Raw genomic sequence first — 21,043 nt, forward strand, 5'->3', positions numbered from 1 at the left:
TGATGGAGACATGTCAAGAGGCGCAGAAGTCAGCTTGAAGGAGCTTCCACTGATCGAATCTGGGACAATTCAAGTCAAAATAAATAATGACAGTAAAATATTTTAACCCATTGAATAAAATGGGAAATGATGAATCCATACAAATATAAATAAATGAACAAAGGAAAGCTTGATGAGGAATCAGCTATCTATAGTCTCAAAGCACCTTCCCACAAAGTACTTATTGATCACAAAGAGGAAAAAAGGAAATTTATGGTCCAGAAGGCTGGCAGACACCACCTCAATCAAACAACCATCATTGGTAATGCAACAAATGGAACTCGTGGGCCATCCAAGAGATGCGAAGAGAAGGACAAAACATCACTTCTGTGACATTTCTACAAAAGACACATACACTGAATCTAATCATGAGGACACATCACACAAACCCAAGCTGAGGAACTGCTCCAGACCAAAGGAGACTAAAGATGTCTAACAACTGAACGCACCAAGTGATTTTGAACTAGATCTAGATCTTTCAGGAATAAAGGACACTACTGGGACAAGGGGTAAAACTTGAATGGGGTCTCGGTATTAGATGACAGCAGTGATGCTAATTTCCTGATTTTGATGGCTGTGTTGTGGTTATATAAGAGAATGTCCTCATTTGTAGGAAATACACATTAAAGAATTTGGGGATGATTGTGCATCAGGCCAGTCACTTATTCTAAAGTAGTTCAGAAAAAACAAAGTAGTTCTCACTATTGTACTTGCAACTTTTCTGCAAAGTTTGTGCACAACAACAAAATTATTTCCTTCTATTTTTTCCTTTGTACTTCTAAAGGAATGTAGTGCAGTGGAATATCTGGTTAGAAGTCAGCAGGCCAGGCTTGAAATCCAGCTGTAGGCCACTAGCTCATTATACGATTCTGGGAAGTGCATTATATTGGGAAAAATATGGATTTTGAAATCACCATGACCATGTTCAGTCTTCTCTTTGCCACTCACAGGCTGGATGACCTTGTGCATGCTTTGCATTTCCTTTCCCTAAAGCACAGGAATAACAGTACCTACTTCAGAGATTTACTGTGAAGGCTACATTATTAATTCCTTCAGCAAACATTTATTCAGCATGCATTAAATGTTCTAGTGAAGCTCTAGGTCTTGAGAATACAGGGGAGAACAGATCCTTCCTCCATGGAGCTTCTGTTCTAGTAGGAGTGAAGAGACAAACAAGAAAAAAATCCGTATATATATAATGAGCTTTCAGAGAATTATAAGGATTGTGAAGAAAAACAAAGCAGGTAACGCCCTAGAAAGTTATGGGGAAAGGGTGAGGAGGTGAGACAAGAGAGGTAGAAGGAGAGCTTGGGAAGGAAGAGGAAGAAAAATAAAAATCATCACAGAAAACAAAACGAAGAAAACACAGATCACAAAAGTCAAGATAAAAAACTGTAAAACCAAAGAGCATAACAGAATATATGACAGAAATAAGACCAAACATATGTGCGATATCAAGGAATGTAAGTGGCCTAAACTCCCTCATTACAGAAAAAGATTTAGAAGTTGGATCACAAAGCAAAACTCAACTTTATGTTTCATCTAAGAGAACCACATGAAGAAAAAAATTCTCAAAAGTTTAAAATAAAATAACAGGCAAAGGCATACGAGCCCAGTAAATAGAAAGCAGGGATGGAAATTACAGTATCAGACAAGGCTGAAAAAAAGGCGAAAACCATTAAAGGAGCCAGAGACAGATACATTAAGTGATAAAGGCACAGCAGAATGAGAACAATTATGACATCTGTGTGCCAAAGACCATCAACATGCATAGCACACGTATTACAGGACATATGGACATCACATTGAAGGCCAGAAGTCTGCTCAGCGTGAAGAGGACCTGCATTAGCAGTAACTGTAATTCACCTCTCAAAGTCCATGTAGATCAAAGAACGAAGGATCTCAAAGACCTAGGCAATATAATTAATAAGGTAGAGCTAACGGATACATTTTCAACTCAATACACTTAAAATAAGGAATATGTCTTCTTTTTAAAAGCCCATGGAGTAGTCACAAAAAAACTAACCACAAAGAAACCTCAGTAAATTCCAAAAGGTGAAAACAGTACTGAACTAATTACAATGCCATTACATTAGAAAGTAATAAGAAAATCAAAAAACAAAACAACTATATTTTTAACAACTCTTGGGATAAAAATGAGACATACACTATGGTTACAGAATGCCTAAAAAATATCAAACATGATGGGTTATCTTTTCGTTTCGTTCATGGTTTCCTTTGCCTTGCAGAAGCTTTTTAGTCTGATGGGTATTTATCCAAAGAACTTGAAATCAACAATTTAAAGAGATTTATGCACCCCTATGTTCACTGCAGCATTATTCACAATAGCCAAGACATGTAAACAACCGAAGTGTCATTCAACTAACGAATGGATAAAAATGTGGTGTATATATACAATATATCAGCCATAAAAAAAGACAGAATAGTCTCATTTGCAACAACATGGATGGACCTTGAGGGTATGATGTTAAGTGAAATAAGCCTGACAGAGAAAGACAAACACCTCATGATCTCACTCATATGTGGAAGATAAACAAACACATGGACAAAGAGAATAGATTAGTGGTTACCAGAGGGAAGGGGGTTGGGGGGTGAGTGAAAGAGGCAAAGGGGGACATATGTATGGTGACGGATAAAAATTAGACTATTGGTAGTAAGCACTATGCAGTCTATACAGCAACTAATAAATTATAATGTACACCTGAAATTACAGAATGTTATAAACCATTATGACCTCAATAAAATAAAAAAAACATGAAACGTGAAATCATCAAACATGAAAATGTTCAATATGAGAATATGGCTAAAGCAGTAATAACAGGAAAATTCATAGTCCTAAATAATGATACTAATAATAGGAATTTTAAATAAATGAATTAAATAAGCAAGGGAAAAAATAACACAAGAAGCCCAAGTAAAACAGAAGTAGAGATTAATAAGGATAGAAGCGGTTATTACTGAATTAGAAAAGAGAAAGGGGACACAATTAATGAAGAAAGTAGATCATCGGTTAGCCAGCTTGATCAAGAAAAAGAAGGGGAAGCAACATTATATAAAAGAAGAAAGAAAAATGGGGAAATAACCTCAGGTAAAGAAGCAGTTAAAGACCTATAGAAGTTTTTTTCTTTTTTTTAATGAGGTTTACAAGCTCTATCTAAAGTTACATAAAAATAAGTATGAAAGATGCTGTTCAATGGGTATAGAGACTTGATTTTGCGAGATGAAAAAGTTCTCAAGATCTGTTGCCTAACAATATGTATATAGTTAACGCTACTATACACTTAAAAAATTACACACTTAAAAATGGTTAAGATGGCAAATTTATATTATGTGTTTTTTACCACAATTTTAAATAAATAAGTAAATAAGAATAGCAAGAAAATTACATTGAGGAAGGATCATCCAAGCACATACTAAAATATACTGTAAAGCCACGATAATTACAAGAGAGGTGCTTGCTCATGGGTAGACAAATAGATCAATGGAAGAGAGCCCCCAAATTTTCCTAAACACATGAGAAAAATGACAGTGCTTATCAGTGAAGAAAGACAGATTATTAAATGACTGAGGGACAATTAGATAGCTTTCTGGAAAAAGAAAGGATGGATCCAAGCCTCACTCCTCATATCCTAATAAATTCCAGATAAATAAAAGATTTAAATGTTAAAAAAAAAAAAAAAGTAAGCCCATGAAAGTACTGGGAGAATTTTTTTTAAATATTATCTAAATGAGGAAATCTTTCTAAATACAATAACTGAAGATATTTTTAAGAGATTGCTAAATTTAAAATAAGTATCTTCCAGCTTGACTCACTCATGTGAGGACTGGCATACTACAAGGGTATTTGTTGCCACAATGTTTATAACAGCCAAAGATCAGAAACAACCTGAGGTCCATCAAAAGGTACAGAGTAAATACATTACAAGACGTCTTATGACATCTCATGCAACGGTTAGAGAGAATGTGGCAGCTCTACCCTAGTGGCATGGAATGACATCCAAGATGCGTCCTTAGCTCCTGTGCTACCTGAGGAGAAGACAACGTAGGCTGCATCTGCAGCGAGAGCCGGAACTGGGAGCAGTGGTGGCTCCGGAGAGGACTGGAGTTACTCTCCATTGCATAGTTCTTTGCATCTCCTAAATTTTGAAGCATGTTTGTGCATGTTTCGTCTTTGCAAAATAAATAAGCCAAACACACACTGACTGCACGGCCTCACAGAGTTTATGTGTTAGGGGCAGGAGTCTTTCCCTCTGAAGCAGTGGCACAGACCGAGGGGTCTAGCCCTCAAGTTGGGCCTGGAATCACTCCTCATTCTGCCACTCACGTGCCAGTGACAGTGAGATGATCTGATTTTCGAACATGGCACCCGCCGCTCTGCGGAGATTTCAGACTTCTTTCCTTCACTTTTTCTCAAAACTTAGCAAGCTCCACTTGCGTCTGCCCATCTCTCAGCACTTGCAGGATGGTGAGCTGTGCAAGCATTTATACTGCATCTCTCATCTCCTGCTGGGTGGCCTGTCCTGGCCCAAGGAGCCAGAGGGCACTGGGAGGACACCAGCACACCACACACCACACTAGGGAGGCACGAACCTTTAATTTCCTGGATCTGGAGTTGAAAGATGAAAGTCATGGCCCTGTGTCCCATTCTCCCACAGGCATAGACAGACTCTAGAAATCCCCTTCCAAAAAGAAGGCATCTCTTAAAGAAAGTAGCAGGCAGCTGGGGGTCGGGGGGCAAAAGCTGGGGCACCCTGGGGGTAGCCCCCATGAGCTTAGCACTGACTGGCACACAGAAGGTGCTCAGTTGCTGTTTGCTGGCTGGCTGGTGGGTGGAGGGATGGAGGGATGGGAGTCTAGAACAGCACTTCAAGACCAGTCTTGAGTTTATGGCTGATTTTCTGGGGAACCCTGGGTCAGTCCATCAGCCTCTCTGAGCCTCATTGTCCACTTTTATAAAAAGAAGAGGACAACACGTTGTTCATCAACTTCATTAGAGGCCCAGAGTAAAGATGAACACCCACAACTGAGCCAGTGGGAAGCTGCGGCAGCATCCTGGGCTGAACAGGATCACCCCCTTCTCCAACAGCACCCTCACCCCATTACCTTCTGGTACGTCTGTCCCCTTCTCCCTGAGGAGAGATGGGCTGACCCAGAGTCACAGATGTGGGCCCCGCCTGGGCCTGTCTCACGACCCCTGCCCCCGAGGCCAGATGCTACAGAGCTGGTTCCTGCACTTGCTCCCCCAGCGCCAGGTTCCTCAGTCGGATCCAGGAAGCCTTACCAAGCATCTCCTTCACCCTGCCCCCACACAGTCACTGCTCCTGGGGAGCTGCAGTCCTGAAAGGAGTCAGACAAGTGAACAGGCAAAGACACCCTGGACGATAAGAGATGGACGGGGTGGGAACACCAGAGACAAAGGCACCCTGCAGGGAGGATGTCTGAGCTGAGTCTTGAAGGGCCAGGTAGAGTTATTTCAGATGGGAGGTGGGTGGAGGCCTAGGGGAAACTTTAATCCACTTGATTTGCTGCTGGGCCACATTCCTGTCCTTTGTACTTGAGCACTCTCCAGGGACCTCTGCCCCAGGGTCAGAACCTCTGGCCTGGCCCTGCAGCCCAGCGAGGTCAGGCTGCTTTCTTTCTTGGCTCTGGGGCAGGACAAAGGGCCAGGGCTGGGCCTCGCTCAGCATGGTGCCCCACCCCAGGGACAGAGCACGCCCTCCAATGGCTGCCGCATTGCAGAGAATCCAGAGGGACCCACAGGTGACTCAGCTTCTGCTTGCAGCAGGAGTGGGGATCAATCCAGCCACCCTGAGGGCCACGCTGGCCACACGCATGCAAAGCCTTCACAAAGCACGCACTCGTCGCACCAGTAACCCTGCTCTGGAAACTCATCCTCGGGAACCGATGTGGGCATCCCAAGGGCAGATGCCAAGAATGTCCACCTTAGTCTTACGAGTGGAAAAACTGGAAACCATGACTATCCAACCAGAAGGGATCAACTGCCTAAGCACATCTGGGCACATCAACACAGAACCACTTAAATCCCGTGGAAGAAGGACATCTAAGGACTTGGGCTCAAGTGGCCTTGACCCTCTGTGAGGAGGATGGCCTTCGTTAGCCGACTCCTTCACGCACTGAGCACCCACTAGGAGCAGAGGGAGCTGTCTGTGTTTCCGCGGCCTCACCCGGGCAACGGAGATTTAAGAAGAAAGTGCAATGAGGGGGTAGGGGATGCCCAGGAGGACACGTGGCTCAGGCGTGGGGGGTACGGGAGTGTGGAGGCACAGGCGCTAGGGACGGCTTCCCAGAAAAACCTAAGTTGGAAGGGGAGCGCTAGATGAAATTATGGGGCACAGGGGAAGAGGCCTAGAAGAGAGGCATCGGCTTACCAGCGGGAGCGAGGCCAGTGGAGGGAGTTCGGGCTATGCACCGGGGAAGATGGCGGTGGGAGAGGAGTGAGGGTGTGGTGGCTGCAGAGGCAGGCGGTGCCCAGTGGGGAGGGCTTCTAAGCCACATTAAAGACGCTGGTGTCTCTCCTGAGGACTACGAGAGCCACAGAGGTGTTTTAAGTAGGAGCACGACATACCAGAGGCAAGTTTAGGAAGGAGGGCAACACAATGGGGCTGCAGTGAGGACCTCAGGTCACAGGGAGCAGATCAGAGTTGGGTACAGCAGTTTTGGGGGGAAATTACATAATCTTTTCACTTACCAGTTTCTCCCATACGACATATAACAATGCTTATGCCAGCGGGGGCTATTACAAAGAATAAACGAGGTGACACAGAGTTACTTAACACAGCTCCCGACACGCTGCAATAAGCGCTCCACAAATGCAGCTATTCTTCTGGGGAAAATTAGCACAATCAAGCAGGCTCCCAAACATTATTTTTAAAGTAGGATATTTGGGACCAAATATAAGATTGAGGGGGCAGAAGAGAAGTGGGGGAGGTGGGAGAGGAGACAGACAGGTAGCCCTGAAGGAACAGGCTCTGGAGCCCGACCGCTGGCCCCAGCCGGCTGAGCCCTTTGGCAGCTGAAGCTCTGCAGGTTCAGTTCCCGTCCACAGAGACAGACCTCAGGGCCTCCCTGCCGGGGGCTGTGAGGACAGAGAGCGGCACGCAGAACATGCCTGGTACAGAGAGGGCTCCACGAGGAGGGCTGCCGCCCACAGACAGAAGGACAGTTGGGGCCTGTTAATCCCACAGGGTCATCCCTGGAGGCGGGGGTGTTAGGAGTGGCCTGGGGCTTTTTCTTTGTATATGGGATTTTGTTTTCACTTTTTCCCTTCAAAAAATATGACTATTTTCATATTCATTTTAGATTTTTTCTATTCTTCTATTCTTTATAAACTTATATATTTATATTTGGCAAAGATGCCAAAGGGACAGTGCAACATGACCACCAGCCATCACTGGGCCCTGGCGGAGGGTCCTGGGCTAGGCTGACCGGCCTCTCGGGATCCCCCAAACCCCCCAATTACCCTGGCCGAAAACCCGCAGCCTTGTCAGCGGACCTGAGGGCTGACTGCCACATCTGCCGGGGGGCAGATGTTTGAGATGCGGGCTGTGTGGGAGAAATCCACTGTCCAGCGCCGTTGCTAAGTTACCTGGGAAGGAGGAAGAGGGTCAGCGGCAGGCTCAGCTGCCAGGGCAGCCCGGGCCACACACAGCCACATGCAGCTGCCAACTGCCCTGCTGGACGGGACCTGGTTTCAACTTTCTCCCCCAAGGCATCGCCATAGCATTACATTCACTGACTCACTGCAGCCATTCCGCATGAATTTCACGTAGAAACAAACAAACTTTCCCACCAAGAGCCCCCGTTACACAATTTGATGAAAGGACACTTTGCAGGAGCGGGGGCATGTCTCCCTGCAGAGTCCCAGGAGGCCCCTGACGCAGTCGGGCCTCAGAGGCACAGGATGCCTGGCTGCCCGGCACTCCCACATCCAGACTCCTGAAAGGAGCTAGCCACCAAGACAGAAGGAGCAACGTTCAGACATGATGGGACCCATAGTGCCTTCCAGGTGGTTCTGTCCCCAGGGAGGCTGTAAGCCTTGTCAGCTCTGTGGGCTCTGTGCCCTGTCCCCAAGCACATGGCTGGCTCCTTCACAACAAGGCGGCTATAGGAGTCAGGTTCCGGTGCTGCCTCTCTCGTCTCTGCTTCCAGGATACCCGCACGAGCTCCCACCCAGCGCACACCAGGCTGTGTGTGGATGGTCTGTTAACTGCCTGGGTCCCCTACCTACATCAGACCAGGAGTGTCTCAAAGGCAGGATCAAGTTTAACTTATATTTGCATCCCCAGCACGTAGGACAGTGCCAATAGATGATCAATAGACAGATATTTACTTAACGAATGGATAAATCCATCAAGCCAAGAATATACGTACTCCACGTAACCTTAAGCAATGGAAACCCTCTATTTCCTAATTTGTAAAAAGGAAATGGTAATGATGACCTCACAGACTTGTATGGTTCAAAGAAACCGCATGGCAATTTTGGGCACAGTGTGGTGCTCCCCAAATGTGAGGGCATGTCATTCTCTCTGAGGCAGGGCAGTGGGGCACCCCCCACAAGTTATCATGTGACCACTGCCTCCTAGACGGGCATTACCTTCATGCCTACGAGCACGGCCTGCACACCCCAGCTCAGGACTCAAGCTCACAGGTGGGATTTGCCCAGTGGTTATTTGGAGAATGTGTACTGAAAATATCCACTCCGTAATGTAGCTAAAACCTAATTTGTATTCACAGGCTGTCAATGAAAGACAGCACAGACCAATCACTGATGTATCTAAGAAGTTATAAAGAGAAAAGTGTTATCAGCTGAAGAACGTAGAAGGGGGCATAGCAGTGGGACTTTCAAAACCATGTGTCTAAAAGCTTAGCCCCGTTAGTCATCACAGCCCAGTATCTATGGAAACGGTCCTCAAAACAGACAGTCCGCCGGGCTCTGCAACTCACTTGCCTGCCCTCATCTTCCTACCCGGAGATGCAGCCTCCCCTGGTTTGCAGGACCATTCCAGACGGAGACAGGAGGCATCTGGGAAGCTCCAGCCTGATGCCAACCAGGGCTCCTGTCCTGTGGCAGGGCAGGAGCAGAGGCAAGACCAACGCCACGCCCGTCCATGCCACAAGACACCATCATCATCACACAGCAAACATTGACGGCTTTAGCTTTCTGCCACCATCCCATTAAATATTAACTTCAGGGAATCCTTGCTGAAGGAATGACCCCAAAGACCAGAGAAGGCTCTGCGTTCAAGCCACTGCATATGACTTGTGTAACAGCAAGCTTCTCAAGACAACGGAAACAGCCAACAGCAGAACAAGTAGGAAGTTATCTAGCATCCATTTGGTGAAATATGGTGAGAGATATGTTTATAACACAGGAAAGTTTACGTTTCACCAAGTATAAAAAAGAACACAGAAGTACAAATGCAGTATGATCATCTCTATGAAGAAAATTTACATTTGGGGATAGCAAAAAGACAGAAATGCACAAAAAGGAAATGAAATAGAGGTTATTTGGAGGGTGGGAAAAGGGTAATTTTTCTCTGTCCAGCTTTTCTGATTTTCCCTAGCTTTCTACAATGAGAATATATGATTTTTATGAAGTGATCCAGTGGAAGGGTCAAGACTCCAGTGTGAGGAAATCCGTGTTTGAACCTGGGTCCATTACCTCACAGCTGGGCTGTGCTGGACAAGACCCACTGGGCCGAACCACCATGTCTGCATCTGGAGGAGGGAGATGTGCAGCAAGCCGGGGCTCAGAGGGGACGATGCAAGTCCCTGCATCTCATCTCACCTGGCACATGACACACACTTGCAAAATGGTTAGGCTTTACCTTTTTGAGCTGCCCACGTGAGCCTGCTTTAAATCAAAGAAAGAACTCTGTCAGTGGAGGCCAAGGAGGCCGACATCTGGAAGCTCAAGACGACCTGTCAGGCAAGCGAGGGCCTGCCCGGGCCAGGCAGCCTGTGCAATGGGATCTGCACCCCCTGAGGTGAGGGGGCTTCTGGGGAGCTGCAGATGTAATTCATCCTCTGGGGGGCCCTAGAAGAATTGTTAGGAGAGCCCACGTCATGGTGTGGGGCCCAGGGAACAAGACAGCCCCAAGTCCCTGGTTAGAGGTGAGGAGCCACAGGCCCCGAGATGTCAGATCCACCACAGACGCGACAGGGAGGGTATGAGGTGACGTGAGGGAGTCCAGGGATGAGGACCCTGCCCCACTGCAGATGGACGGTGGGCTAGGGGGGCCAGCACTGGGCAGGAGGGAGGCAGACAAAACTCACCGCCGTCTCCCATGGGCCACCACGCTGGAACAACAGGGGTGAGAAAGCCACCTCAGAAATCCAAGTTCACACAATGCCCATGTCATGATCTATAGTCACATATTCATTTCACAAAACAGCTCAAGAGCCTTAAAAATGTTCATGTCTTTTGACTGAGTAACTCCAAAACTAGAAAACTGATCTAGTCAGAAAATCAAACAAAAACTTGTGTGTGAAGATGTCCCCTAGAAACAGCCAGATACGGTAACAGTTAAATTCATCATGACCCCTGATCAGGAAAATATTATGCAGTGTCTCTGGAGAATGTTTATGCCATAAAGACAGGAACTGGGCCGCAGCAGGACGCCGCTAGGAGACTGAAAGTGTAGCACTGAACTGCCTGATTGGCTGCCAGGAGACGGCTCACATCCTCCCGGCAAGGCCTCTCGCAGAAATGCCTTTCAGATCTTAGTTTTATTTTTTAAAGTCACGCATCTTCTCCAGGATAAAATTATTAAAACCTGCATTATTTGCCAACACACTGGTGTGCAGGTGACGTGTGACTGCGACAACTGACGATCATTCGCGGCTGCCAAACAGAAAAGGGAAGCATCTGCAAGGAAACCAAGGCCAACACAGCAAAGGAACCTCCCGGTGGTCTCCAGATGAGTCAGACCCTCCTTGGGCTCACTCCAGAGCGTGGCTGCAGCATGACTGCTCATGCCTTGGGGAATTTATTTCTTTTGAGTGACACAACACATTAATACAAGTTTTATTTCATTTTGTGTCATAGGGCCGGTTCTGTCCCAGCCCCAGGGGCAGGAGGGTCTGGGCGTCTGACCCTCCTCAGCTGCCCACATCTGGTGGAAGCAGCTGACTGTACCCAGGTAATCGCGAGATATGACACTCCAACCCAGAAGAGTGTCAGGCCTGAGGGAAGCCCCCAGAGGTGCAAACGGTGAATGGTCTGCAGAAATACCACCCCCTTCCTTCCATCCAGGCTGGGTCAGCGGCGGGAGGGGGATTCCACACAAGGAGCCACCTGAGTGTAGAAAGCAGTCCACTCACAGCTGTCCTAACGGCCGCTCATGGACTCCCCACAGCCCTCACCTGTGGGAGCTGGGGGCCCCGCACAGGGGAGAAGACCCCATGCAGTGTGAGGGGGTCTCACAAACTGATGGGCAAGCAGGGAATGCCAGGAGAAAGGTTTGTTTTCTTCTTTAAGCCCCTGGGATAATTTTCACGTGTCTCTAGCATGCAAAAGGGGGAGATTAAGCTTATTAATTAACTGAAGAAAAGACCAGATACTAATTTACAATGATTTCTGGGGTAAAGAACAGAAAGAAGATACATATGTGTTAACAACCAACTGTTTACATTTGATCCCAAATAGATTAAACAATGAAATTGTTTCCAGAGAATAATAAAACCTCTCACTTCAATAAAAATACTACATTTAGTTGGTTTCTCAACAATATATTTTTGACTGCTATTTAGAAAGGCCCAGACTGGAGTAAAAGTTCCTGGGTGCAACAGGAAGCAAATGTTCAAATACATTGTTCTAAGCGTTAAATAAATCATGGTATCTCTCATGGGTTGAGCGCCAAAATGAGTTCAGTTACCCCACACACACTCTTTCACCCTGAAAATGTGAAAAGCTTCACAGCTCATCCACGAGAGTGAAGTAAGAGCAAGGAGGTAACCCCGCCTCGTTCTATTCCACCACCCCACTCACGCAAGATCCAGAAACGTCTGCAGAAGACACACTCATCTGGACACAGTCAAGTGCCACGGTGAAGGACCGCAGACTCTACAGCAACTGGAACCCAGGAGGTATCTCAACATCCTTCACCACATCTGCGTTTTGAGGGCACTGAATCCTTTCAGTTTGTGCTGACAGGACACACCCGAGGTGCCTAGGTGGCACCAGACACAGAACCGCCTGTGGCCAGTCGGCCAACACAGATGCCAGCACGTACAGACGGCGGCACAGTGTGGTGAGCTCCTCTCCACACAAGGTTTCCCATGACGACCTCAGCACGTACCGCCAAGAACATACTTGCACATTTCGAGAAAAGAAGCCTGTTCACCCAGAGGTGACTGGCAGGTACTCACCCCACTGCAGAGGAGCCAGCTGCAGGTGCTCCAGGACCAGCTGGTTCAGGAGTCCTTCCACGCTCGCCTCGCCTGTGCGCTTCAGAGAGGGGTGAGCCTCGGTCAAGGAACATTCGGCCTCTGTTGAGCCCCAGGGACAAGAGAAGTTCTAGAAGTTTCTAGACCGAGACTAGGAGATGGGAAACCACCCACAGTGGATATATGTCCCTCTCTTCTCAGTGATGGTCTAACCAACCACTAAGACATCATCTGAGTGTGTGGAAAATGGGCATTTAAACATATCAAGTACCTCTCCTCCCTCACCCCAAAACCTAGAAAATTAAGGTATGTTATGTAAGGAAGGGAAATCCACTGGGATAATTCTAATCCAACAGCTATTCTTGCTGGGGGAAAAAAGAAAATGGAAGGTTGTTTGTCGTTAACAAGGCATGCAAACTGTGGCTCACTGTTCAACACGACTGAGTGCGTTTTTCAACACGTGTCGGTTTCATGCTGGTTTCATGTCTGTCATGTTATACATCTTGATATAATTACACATATTATTACGAATAGGCTCACTTACGCGAGTTCATAATCGAGGAAGTCATAAAGTCTCTCAGCAAGTATCAGTGGATGAAGAAATTAGGTTTAGAAACGCAGAAAATAGAAGTCTCCCAGGCGCTAATATTAAACAGTCAATGCGGTTTTCAGAAACAAATCTGTAAACCTCTTTTCCTTTTCCTACATAAATTATAGCCACTGGATTTAAGTTGCAATCAAAAGGGAAGAATTTACTTCCTGACATTCTCTAGAGATAGGGGAAGTAGGGAAAAAGCAAACCCCCTTTTTTCTTCCTTTAGCAAGTCAATTGCATTCAACAAACACAAAGTGTGTGTGAAATGAGACAGGGATGGTAAGAAGCACCGAGGACACTGAAATGATCAGACAGAACCGTGAACTTGAGAGGCTTACATTCTGCTGAAGACGACAATATAGCATCGGACACTCGCATTCACCAAGGCTGAGGACAACTGTGTCGGGATGAAGCCACGCAGGTGGAGCAGAACGGGTGAGGCTGGGAATGAGGGGGCGCCGGGCCCCCAAAGGAATAAAGACAAGAGCTCCCGGTCAAAGGGCCTGGCATGGCAAGGATTCACTGTAGTCATCAGCTGGCTCAATGGGGGCGTCTGGGTGTAGAGGCACCGAGCAGAGCGATAACATCATCCCCTCAAACAGTCCAGCTGAGCACCCATGGAAAATGTACAGACGAGAGGGCTGCCCAAGAGAGCGGGACTCACTGCACACAGCAACGGGCCTCAGACAGGAGCACAGGGCCTGTTGGCATCCAGGGCACTCAGGAACCCCTGCCTGCCTCTCCATCCCCAAGTCCTTCTTTGGCTATTTTGGACTTCTTCCAAATCTTCCAAAATACCATGTGCTCTCTCTGGACTCCATACCCTCCCACATTCTGTGCTCTTTGCCTGGAAATGCTTTTCCCTCCCCTCCTAACTATATTTATCTTTTACCTCTTATCTTAGACCTCACTTCCTCCAGGAAGCCTTCCCTGAGCTATCTCTACTCCAAAGGCTCGCAGGCCTCCCCTTCCAACCCACACTAGATGTGCTTGTCTTCCACTGTCTGGCCTCACCATTAGCCTGTCAGCTACAGGAGGGCGGAGCCCTCATCCTGGGGCCTAGAAAAGCGCCTGGTTCATAGTGTTGCTCAGTGAATGTTGCTTGATGAATAAATGGATGCTGGAATGAGTAAACGCCCCAGGTAATAGTGGTAGAGCCACACCTCATGCCCCTCTGGAGCCCACAGCCCGTCAACACGCAGCCCAGAGGCTGTGACTGGGCAACATTTCCTGCCACCAGATGCCCCAAGGCCTGCTGATGGTCTCGGCAAATTCCCAGGGCCTTCTCTGCATCAAGCGCCAGTCCACCCATGCTGTTTGCTTCATTCCACACCAACCTGAACGTCGAACTCATCCCGTTGTTCCCTCACCACCCTTCAGCTGAGAATTTGAGAGCTCGGCAGTGTGACTAAAGATCTAGATCAAACAGAGGTGTCGCAGCCCCGAGTAAAGACCACCTGCCCCCTCCCAGGCTCTGGTCTCTCTCTTCTCTTAGTGGAGCACCGCAGCTGAGGGGGTGGGTTCTGGATCCTGGCACCACCACTGATGAACACTGGTGGATTTATCTAAACTCCCTGAGTCTCAGTTTCCTCGTCTGTAAAATGGGCTTAAGAGCAACACCAACTTCATAGGGTTGTCACAAAGAGTAAATGCAGCAACAGCCTGGCCCACAGTGAGCATTAAGTGAATGTCACCTCCTGACAGTGTTATCCCTCTCTCCTACCCTCTCCTAGCCTTCCTCCCTCTCTGAGGAGATAGAGAAATGTCTCTCCTTCCTCAGGAGGCCAGCCATCATTTTTGTTGCCTCAGACCCCCTTAGGGACCTTACTGTACCACAAGCCATTTATCAAAGTGTTTCTTCCAAAGATAACTCTCTCCCTAAGAAGACTTTTCCAAATGAAAATTTTTCCATCTCATTACACACACAGCCTGTTTGTTGAACTGATATCATCATTGCTATATACTTCGCATTGCACTTTTCATTATTTGTGTGGTCCTGTGACAACCTGGGAGTCAGGACTCATTCATTCACCTCATTCATTCACTAGTTTGACAAGTGGATACTGAGCAGACCTTAGGGTGCTGAGTGGATATTTAGGATAAGGCCCTCAGGTGGCCAGGGGTGCAGAGCTAAGGCTGACCCAAGCCACAAGGAGCTCACGGGCTTATGGGGAGACAGACTTGCCAACAGGAAATGCTGTTTGCACCAGCAATCGCAGTTCCAGTGTACTCCTAAAAGGAGGGAAAGCAGGGACTCAGCAGACACTCATGCCCCCATGTTCACAGCAGCATTATTCACAGCAGCCAAGCAGTGGAAACAACCCAGTGTCTACGAATGGATGGATGAACAAAACACGGTCCATCCACACAGTGGAATGTTATTCAGTCTTAAAAGGAAGGAAATTGAGACACATTCGACAACATGGATGAACCTTGAGGACATTATGCTAAGTAACATGTCAGTCACAAAAGGCCAAATACTGTATGATTCCACTTATAGTAGCTGCCTAGTGTAGACAGAAGGAGACAGAAACAGGAAGGAGAATGGTGGTTGCCAGGGGCTGGGGAAATGGGGAGCTATTGTTTAATGGAGACAGAGTTCCAGTTTTGCAAGAGGAAAAGAGTTCTGGAGATGGACGGGGGTGATGGCTGCATAACAATGTGAATGTACTTAACACTACTGAACTGTACGCTTAAAAATGGTCAAGATGGCAAATTGAAAACCGAAAACTGCTGACCTAAGGAAGGGAGTCTGTAATCAGGAAAAGGGCCATGGAAGCCCAGAGGAGCAGTGAGCACCTGCAGAGAAGTCTCCCAGGGGAGGGGACACGTGAGCCGAGTCCCACGGGAGACCAGGAACTTGGGAGGTGCCGGGAGAGGGAGGAGAGAGCAAAGCTTTGAGCAGAGGCAGGACTTGCACAGGCACGGGCCTGGAGAAGTTCAGGGAAGCTGGCGGGAGCTGAGGCGGAGGCAGCACGTTGCCTTTCGACAGAAGAGGAAACTGAGGCCTGAGAGGGAGTGAGCTACAGTGCCGCACCTGAACCCAGGCCACACCGCCCCTGCTCCCTGTCCTTCCCGAACGCTGCAGTGGAGACAGCTGTCCCCGTCCTCATCACAGGTGCCGTGTCATGGCATGTTTCATGATGGCTCTGTGTCCTTCCCCTTCTCAGGCCACATCTCGGCGATGGGCACCCCCTTCTCAGCACAGAGGTGGGGGTATAGAAAGTCATCTGGAGGGGCGGCAGGGAGAGCACAGGGAAACTCCTGCCAGTCTCCATCTCGCACCACAACAGCCGAGGGCCCACACGGAGACCTGACGAGCCCATCAGGGAGACAGCGCCCTCAGGTCCATCATATTTGATAACGAGGTCCCATTTTCCCTCACGAGGAACCAGCACAGTGGAAAGCCTATTGGGTGCTGTGCACATCTGGGTTGTTTGGGACCTCAGAGATGATCCACGCAGCCCCTGCCCCAGCCTGAGTCATGACAGGGCTGTCACTCCCCACGGGCACACGTGACATCGTGGACGGAACAGGGCAGGCACTGAAATCTCAGGACCCTCCTCTCTACCAGGGCTGAGGGAGGATGCCCTTCTCCAACACCAGAGACTGCAGACGTCTGGCCACACTACCACCCACCCCTACCAGGAGCCCCAGGCCCGCACCCTTCTCAGGAGAAAAGGTCCATGATGTCACCTCACCCAAGATGCCTGGGAGCCTCCGGGGTGCAGTCCACAGCCCACGGCTGACAGACACGGGGAGGGGGCGAGGAAAGGCTGGTCTCAGCCTCACGATGAGACTAATTCTGGTCAAGTCAAGCTCAGGAGCAGAGGCCACCTCTCTGCCCGGGTCTAGCCGGCTCCTGCCTGTCTCGCGCCCTCCAGGTTTCTCCTCTGAGCTCTGCTCAGGCTCTGGGCATGTGATCAGGCTCACATGCTGAGTTGGGGGCGCCTGGCTGAGTGGGAGGTGACCCAAAGCCACTCGGGCCTGTTTTCTCTACTTGAAGACAGGGGAGGAGAGGCTTATCTCCATTATGGACTTTGAGCTCCTGGAAACTTCTCATAACTCAGAACCTAGATCAGGGCATTTAGGTCCAGACTAGGGTGCAGAAAATGTCCGTGGTTGCCTGTGATTGGCTACCTGGCTCCAAAGGAGGGGGCGCTGCTCAGCCCAGTGGTTAGAGCACCTGCTCTCGTAGCAGCCCCAGCTAACGGGGCTCCCTTTCCCAACTCCAGCCCACAGGTAAGAACACCTGCACAAACAGCCACGCTCCTGAGTAAACCGCAGCCCACTCCCAGTTTTTTTCCTCAGAAATTTCATTTTCTCAAGAGGAGTTGCTTAGTACTAAGAATTTATTGGCTGGGAAGGTCTGTATCTTTATGAATGGGACACTGTGCAGTGTTTAGTTTCCATGGATAATGAGTGAATGATTGTTTTTCTTCCTTTCAACCCACAGATCTGAATATTCTAATTTTAACACACAACGCACCTCATGAAATTACTGCTCGAGGTGAGGAATGTGAAAGGAAGAGAATCTAACCAGGAAAGAGTCGGTTTTTCTGAAGGAAGAGGGGAGCGCAGGGCCTGGTACACGCAGGACGCAGATCTGCAGACCGAGCAAAGGGGCGGGTCCCTCACTGTGCGATTTCACTGCGTCCCACCCTCCGTCTCACCAGGGTAAGTGCGGAGCCAGGATCCCATCCCAGGGCTGCTCTCATGTACTTGCTCACTGACTCACGTGCGGGCGCCACCGGGGCCAGGCCATGCTGGACACAGGTCAGACCACAGCGCAGCAGACCAGGCTCTGCCCGCCTGGAGCTCACAGTCTGGTGGCAAAAAGCCGGGTGGGGCCGGCTGCCCTGTGCTGCCTCCTCAGGCTCTTCAGATCCCCAAGGCATCATTGACTCTGGTGGGCTTTGGGCGGGGGCAGGCAGTCAAAACATTCAGACCCCATCATAACCCTGTGGATCCACACATGAGTGAGTGCACACAGACTCTAACAGCCAAGCTCACATTTCCGGGTGAGGCCTGGTCTACACAGCTTACACACACTAAGTGATGCAAATCCCATCACAGCACTAGAAGGGAGGCATTATGCCAATTTTGCAGAGAAGGAAATGGAGGGACAGAGAGGTTAGGACACTTGCCTAAGGCCACACAGTCACAATTACTGCCCAGAGAGTCTGACTCCAGAGTGTGTGTTCTCGCTCACTGCCAAAAGCCTCCACGTTACAGGAAGTGGGCAACAACTAAGATCTGAAATGTTGAGAGTTTCTGTGGTGGGGCCTGTGCAGGCACGCCTGTGTGAATGGCACACATGTACAGTCACTAAGGCACAGGCAGCGTTCCACCCCCGCCCCCAGGGCTCATTCCCTCCAGGCTGGAAGAGGCACCTCACAGGACTCTCCCCAGAGGTATCCCCCACAGCACTCACCCCACAGGACTCTCCCAGAGGACACCCCCCAGGACCCCTGGCTCTGGGCCCTCCCATGCAGCACCCAAGGGACACAACAGCTGAGTCAAAGTCTCCCCTCGGGCTCAGGGCTCTCACAGGAGGAAACCAGCGCACTGAGAGGGAAGCTGGGCGGCTTCTAAAAAAGCATCCAAGATAGTCCTGACTCTCCAGCCGCCTCTCCCCAGAAGGAAACTGAAGGAGAAACTGCTGCAGGTGCACCTGAGACAATCCATACCTCCCACGACGGCGTCCCCGCAAGAGGCTGTGAGGCAGGAGCCCCACGCCCCACAGCACACAGAAGACACAAGGAGAAAAGAGTGGAGACCAAGGGGAAGAGGAAGACAGGCCAGGGGTGGACCTGCATGCATCAGGGCAACACCACCTCCTCCAGGCATCCTTAACTCACCACGCTGCTGGAGAACACATCACAGCCAAAGCACATTTTACTTAATTACTTGGAAATAGCATAGCATGTTCCAAAAATGTTCCATTTCAGGGCTCCCTGAAGGCCTGCACGGGCTGCACCTGCTCTGAAGCCTCTTGAGCTTGCCTCTGCCGTGGAGGCGCAGCGGGGCCCGCGCACTCCTCCATCGTGGAAGCACACCAGGGCCCAGGCAATCCTCTACCGCGGAGGCGTACCGGGCCGGGGCACTCCACAAGCCCTGGCATCCAGGTGTCTACTCCCAGCAGGGGCTGTTTACACTCGCTCTTCCTTTGTACAATGGGAGTCATTAATAGCCATCCCACAGATGGTTGTGGGGACAAAAAACAGGGTGGGAAGGCTTTGCAAACTTAACCATTCCACAGGCTTTGTGAGTGTCGTGGAGAAACAAGCCAGGCTCTGTCCTCAAAGAACCACAATCTGGAGGAGGACACAGTGAGCAGCTGGCTCCCTCCTCTGTGCTCAGCAGCCCCAGCTAGATTCATCTCCTGTAGAACTTGGGAGGCCCATGTTACACGTCCACGGCCCTAGCAGACTTGGAGCTCCTTGAGGATCAGGACCGTGTGCCTCCTGATCTCTGTCCTCACCGCCTGGCGCACACCCCGAGCCCTGCAGTGGGGGACAGGAGGGAGGGGACCAACCTCTCCTAAACCTTCCCAGGTGCCTCTGCCCAGACTCCTCAAGGGAGATCACAGGGATGGAACAAACGCACGCTGCTCTCTCTCCTTTCCAGGCTCTGGGCGTATTTCTTCTTCCCAGAATGTCCTTTCCCTCTTCTTCTACCTGGCCAACTCCTATTCTCTCCTTCAGACCCAGCGCAGCGTGTCCCTCAGTGGAGGGTCCCCCCACAAGTATCTTCACAAAGTTCTTTATGGCTATAATTCAGCGACTCTGCAATCAATGCCTTAACGTCTGTCTCCCCTGCTGCACCAGAAGATCCTTTCCCATCTTGCACGTTCTAGGGTCTCGCACAACTCCTGGGACTCAACGGTAGTCTGACAAATGTTGGTGAGGTAGTTTAACGATGAAAGCATGCACACACACACGCACTCATGGCTAGAATAAGGAAAACTGTAACTCCCTGATGGGATTACTCTGGCGTCACGATGAGATAACTGATGATGCCCTCAGCACAGAGCCGGGCACGCAAGGCTATTTCTCATGTCTCAAGACATGAGAAAACTGAGCCTCAGAAAGGTCAGCAACTTGTCTGCTGAGAGTGACAGAACGGACAGTAGGCCTGGCCCATTACCTAGCATTACTCGGCGCTAACAGAGGGTACGTCTGGAGCCTGCCTCCTTGCCCAGGGGACATGGGGTGCACACAAAGCCATTTCCAGGTAACGCTGGCCCAGTTCTGTGGACTCCTCCACAGCCACTGCTCAGCATCCACATGCCTGACCATAGCCACTACATGGCTCGTCCACCTCCGTCCTTGTTATTCAATTGGCCACACAGCAAAGTCTGCCATGACACCACTGGGGAGAAACACGAGGAAGCGTCCTTTCTGGGAGTCCCTGCAGGTTTCGGGCAATGGATTCTCATTGAAGGTGGGTTTCTAGGAGAGGATGGCACCTGTCATTCCCATGCTAGGACGGTACCTGCTGCTTCTCCTGTCCCTGAACCAGTAAGACCCATGGGGAGTAGGGCAAAGGGCCTTCTCCCTCCTGAGGGCAGTGACCCAGGGACGGGTCACTGCTGGCCCCTGAAGAAACCACAGGCCACTGTGTGCACGACCTGGTGATCGTGAGGACTAGTGTCCTTCCCGGGAGCAGTCGCTTCAGCTGAGTCAGTTTCCCTGAACCCCCGCCCTGCCTCATACCTTGGCTCAGCATCCCCCTGCTGTGCCCCCAGCACCATGCAGAGGCCACGCCCTCCTTAGGAAAACACATCCCCTGCGGAGTCCACAAAGGACTAGAGCCCAGGGACTTGGCCTGCAGTGGAGAGAAGCAGAGTCATTACCTCCCTTCTTTCCCTTTGCAGCCATCAAGTGACGGAGCTACTTTCTCTTTCATAAAAAGACATCAAATGCCCCTTCTCTAGCTCATGACCGCATCCCTGCAAGGCACCTGTGATGCTCTATC

General features: G+C 49.5%; 1 protein-coding gene across 6 annotated transcripts in view; it reads right to left on the reverse strand.

The window, feature by feature from the left end:
• TRAPPC9 (trafficking protein particle complex subunit 9) overlaps positions 1 to 21,043 on the reverse strand; it is a 639,688-nt gene that overhangs the window by 122,483 nt on the left and 496,162 nt on the right. For all 6 annotated transcript variants that reach the window (XM_058564989.1, XM_058564990.1, XM_058564988.1 and 3 more), the window contains one exon: positions 12,451 to 12,551. In XM_058564989.1, coding sequence (XP_058420972.1) covers positions 12,451 to 12,551 — 101 coding nt within the window. The remainder of the gene's footprint in view (positions 1 to 12,450; positions 12,552 to 21,043) is intronic.

Source organism: Diceros bicornis, chromosome 21 (assembly GCF_020826845.1).
Source record: "Diceros bicornis minor isolate mBicDic1 chromosome 21, mDicBic1.mat.cur, whole genome shotgun sequence".
Lineage (NCBI taxonomy): Eukaryota > Metazoa > Chordata > Mammalia > Perissodactyla > Rhinocerotidae > Diceros > Diceros bicornis.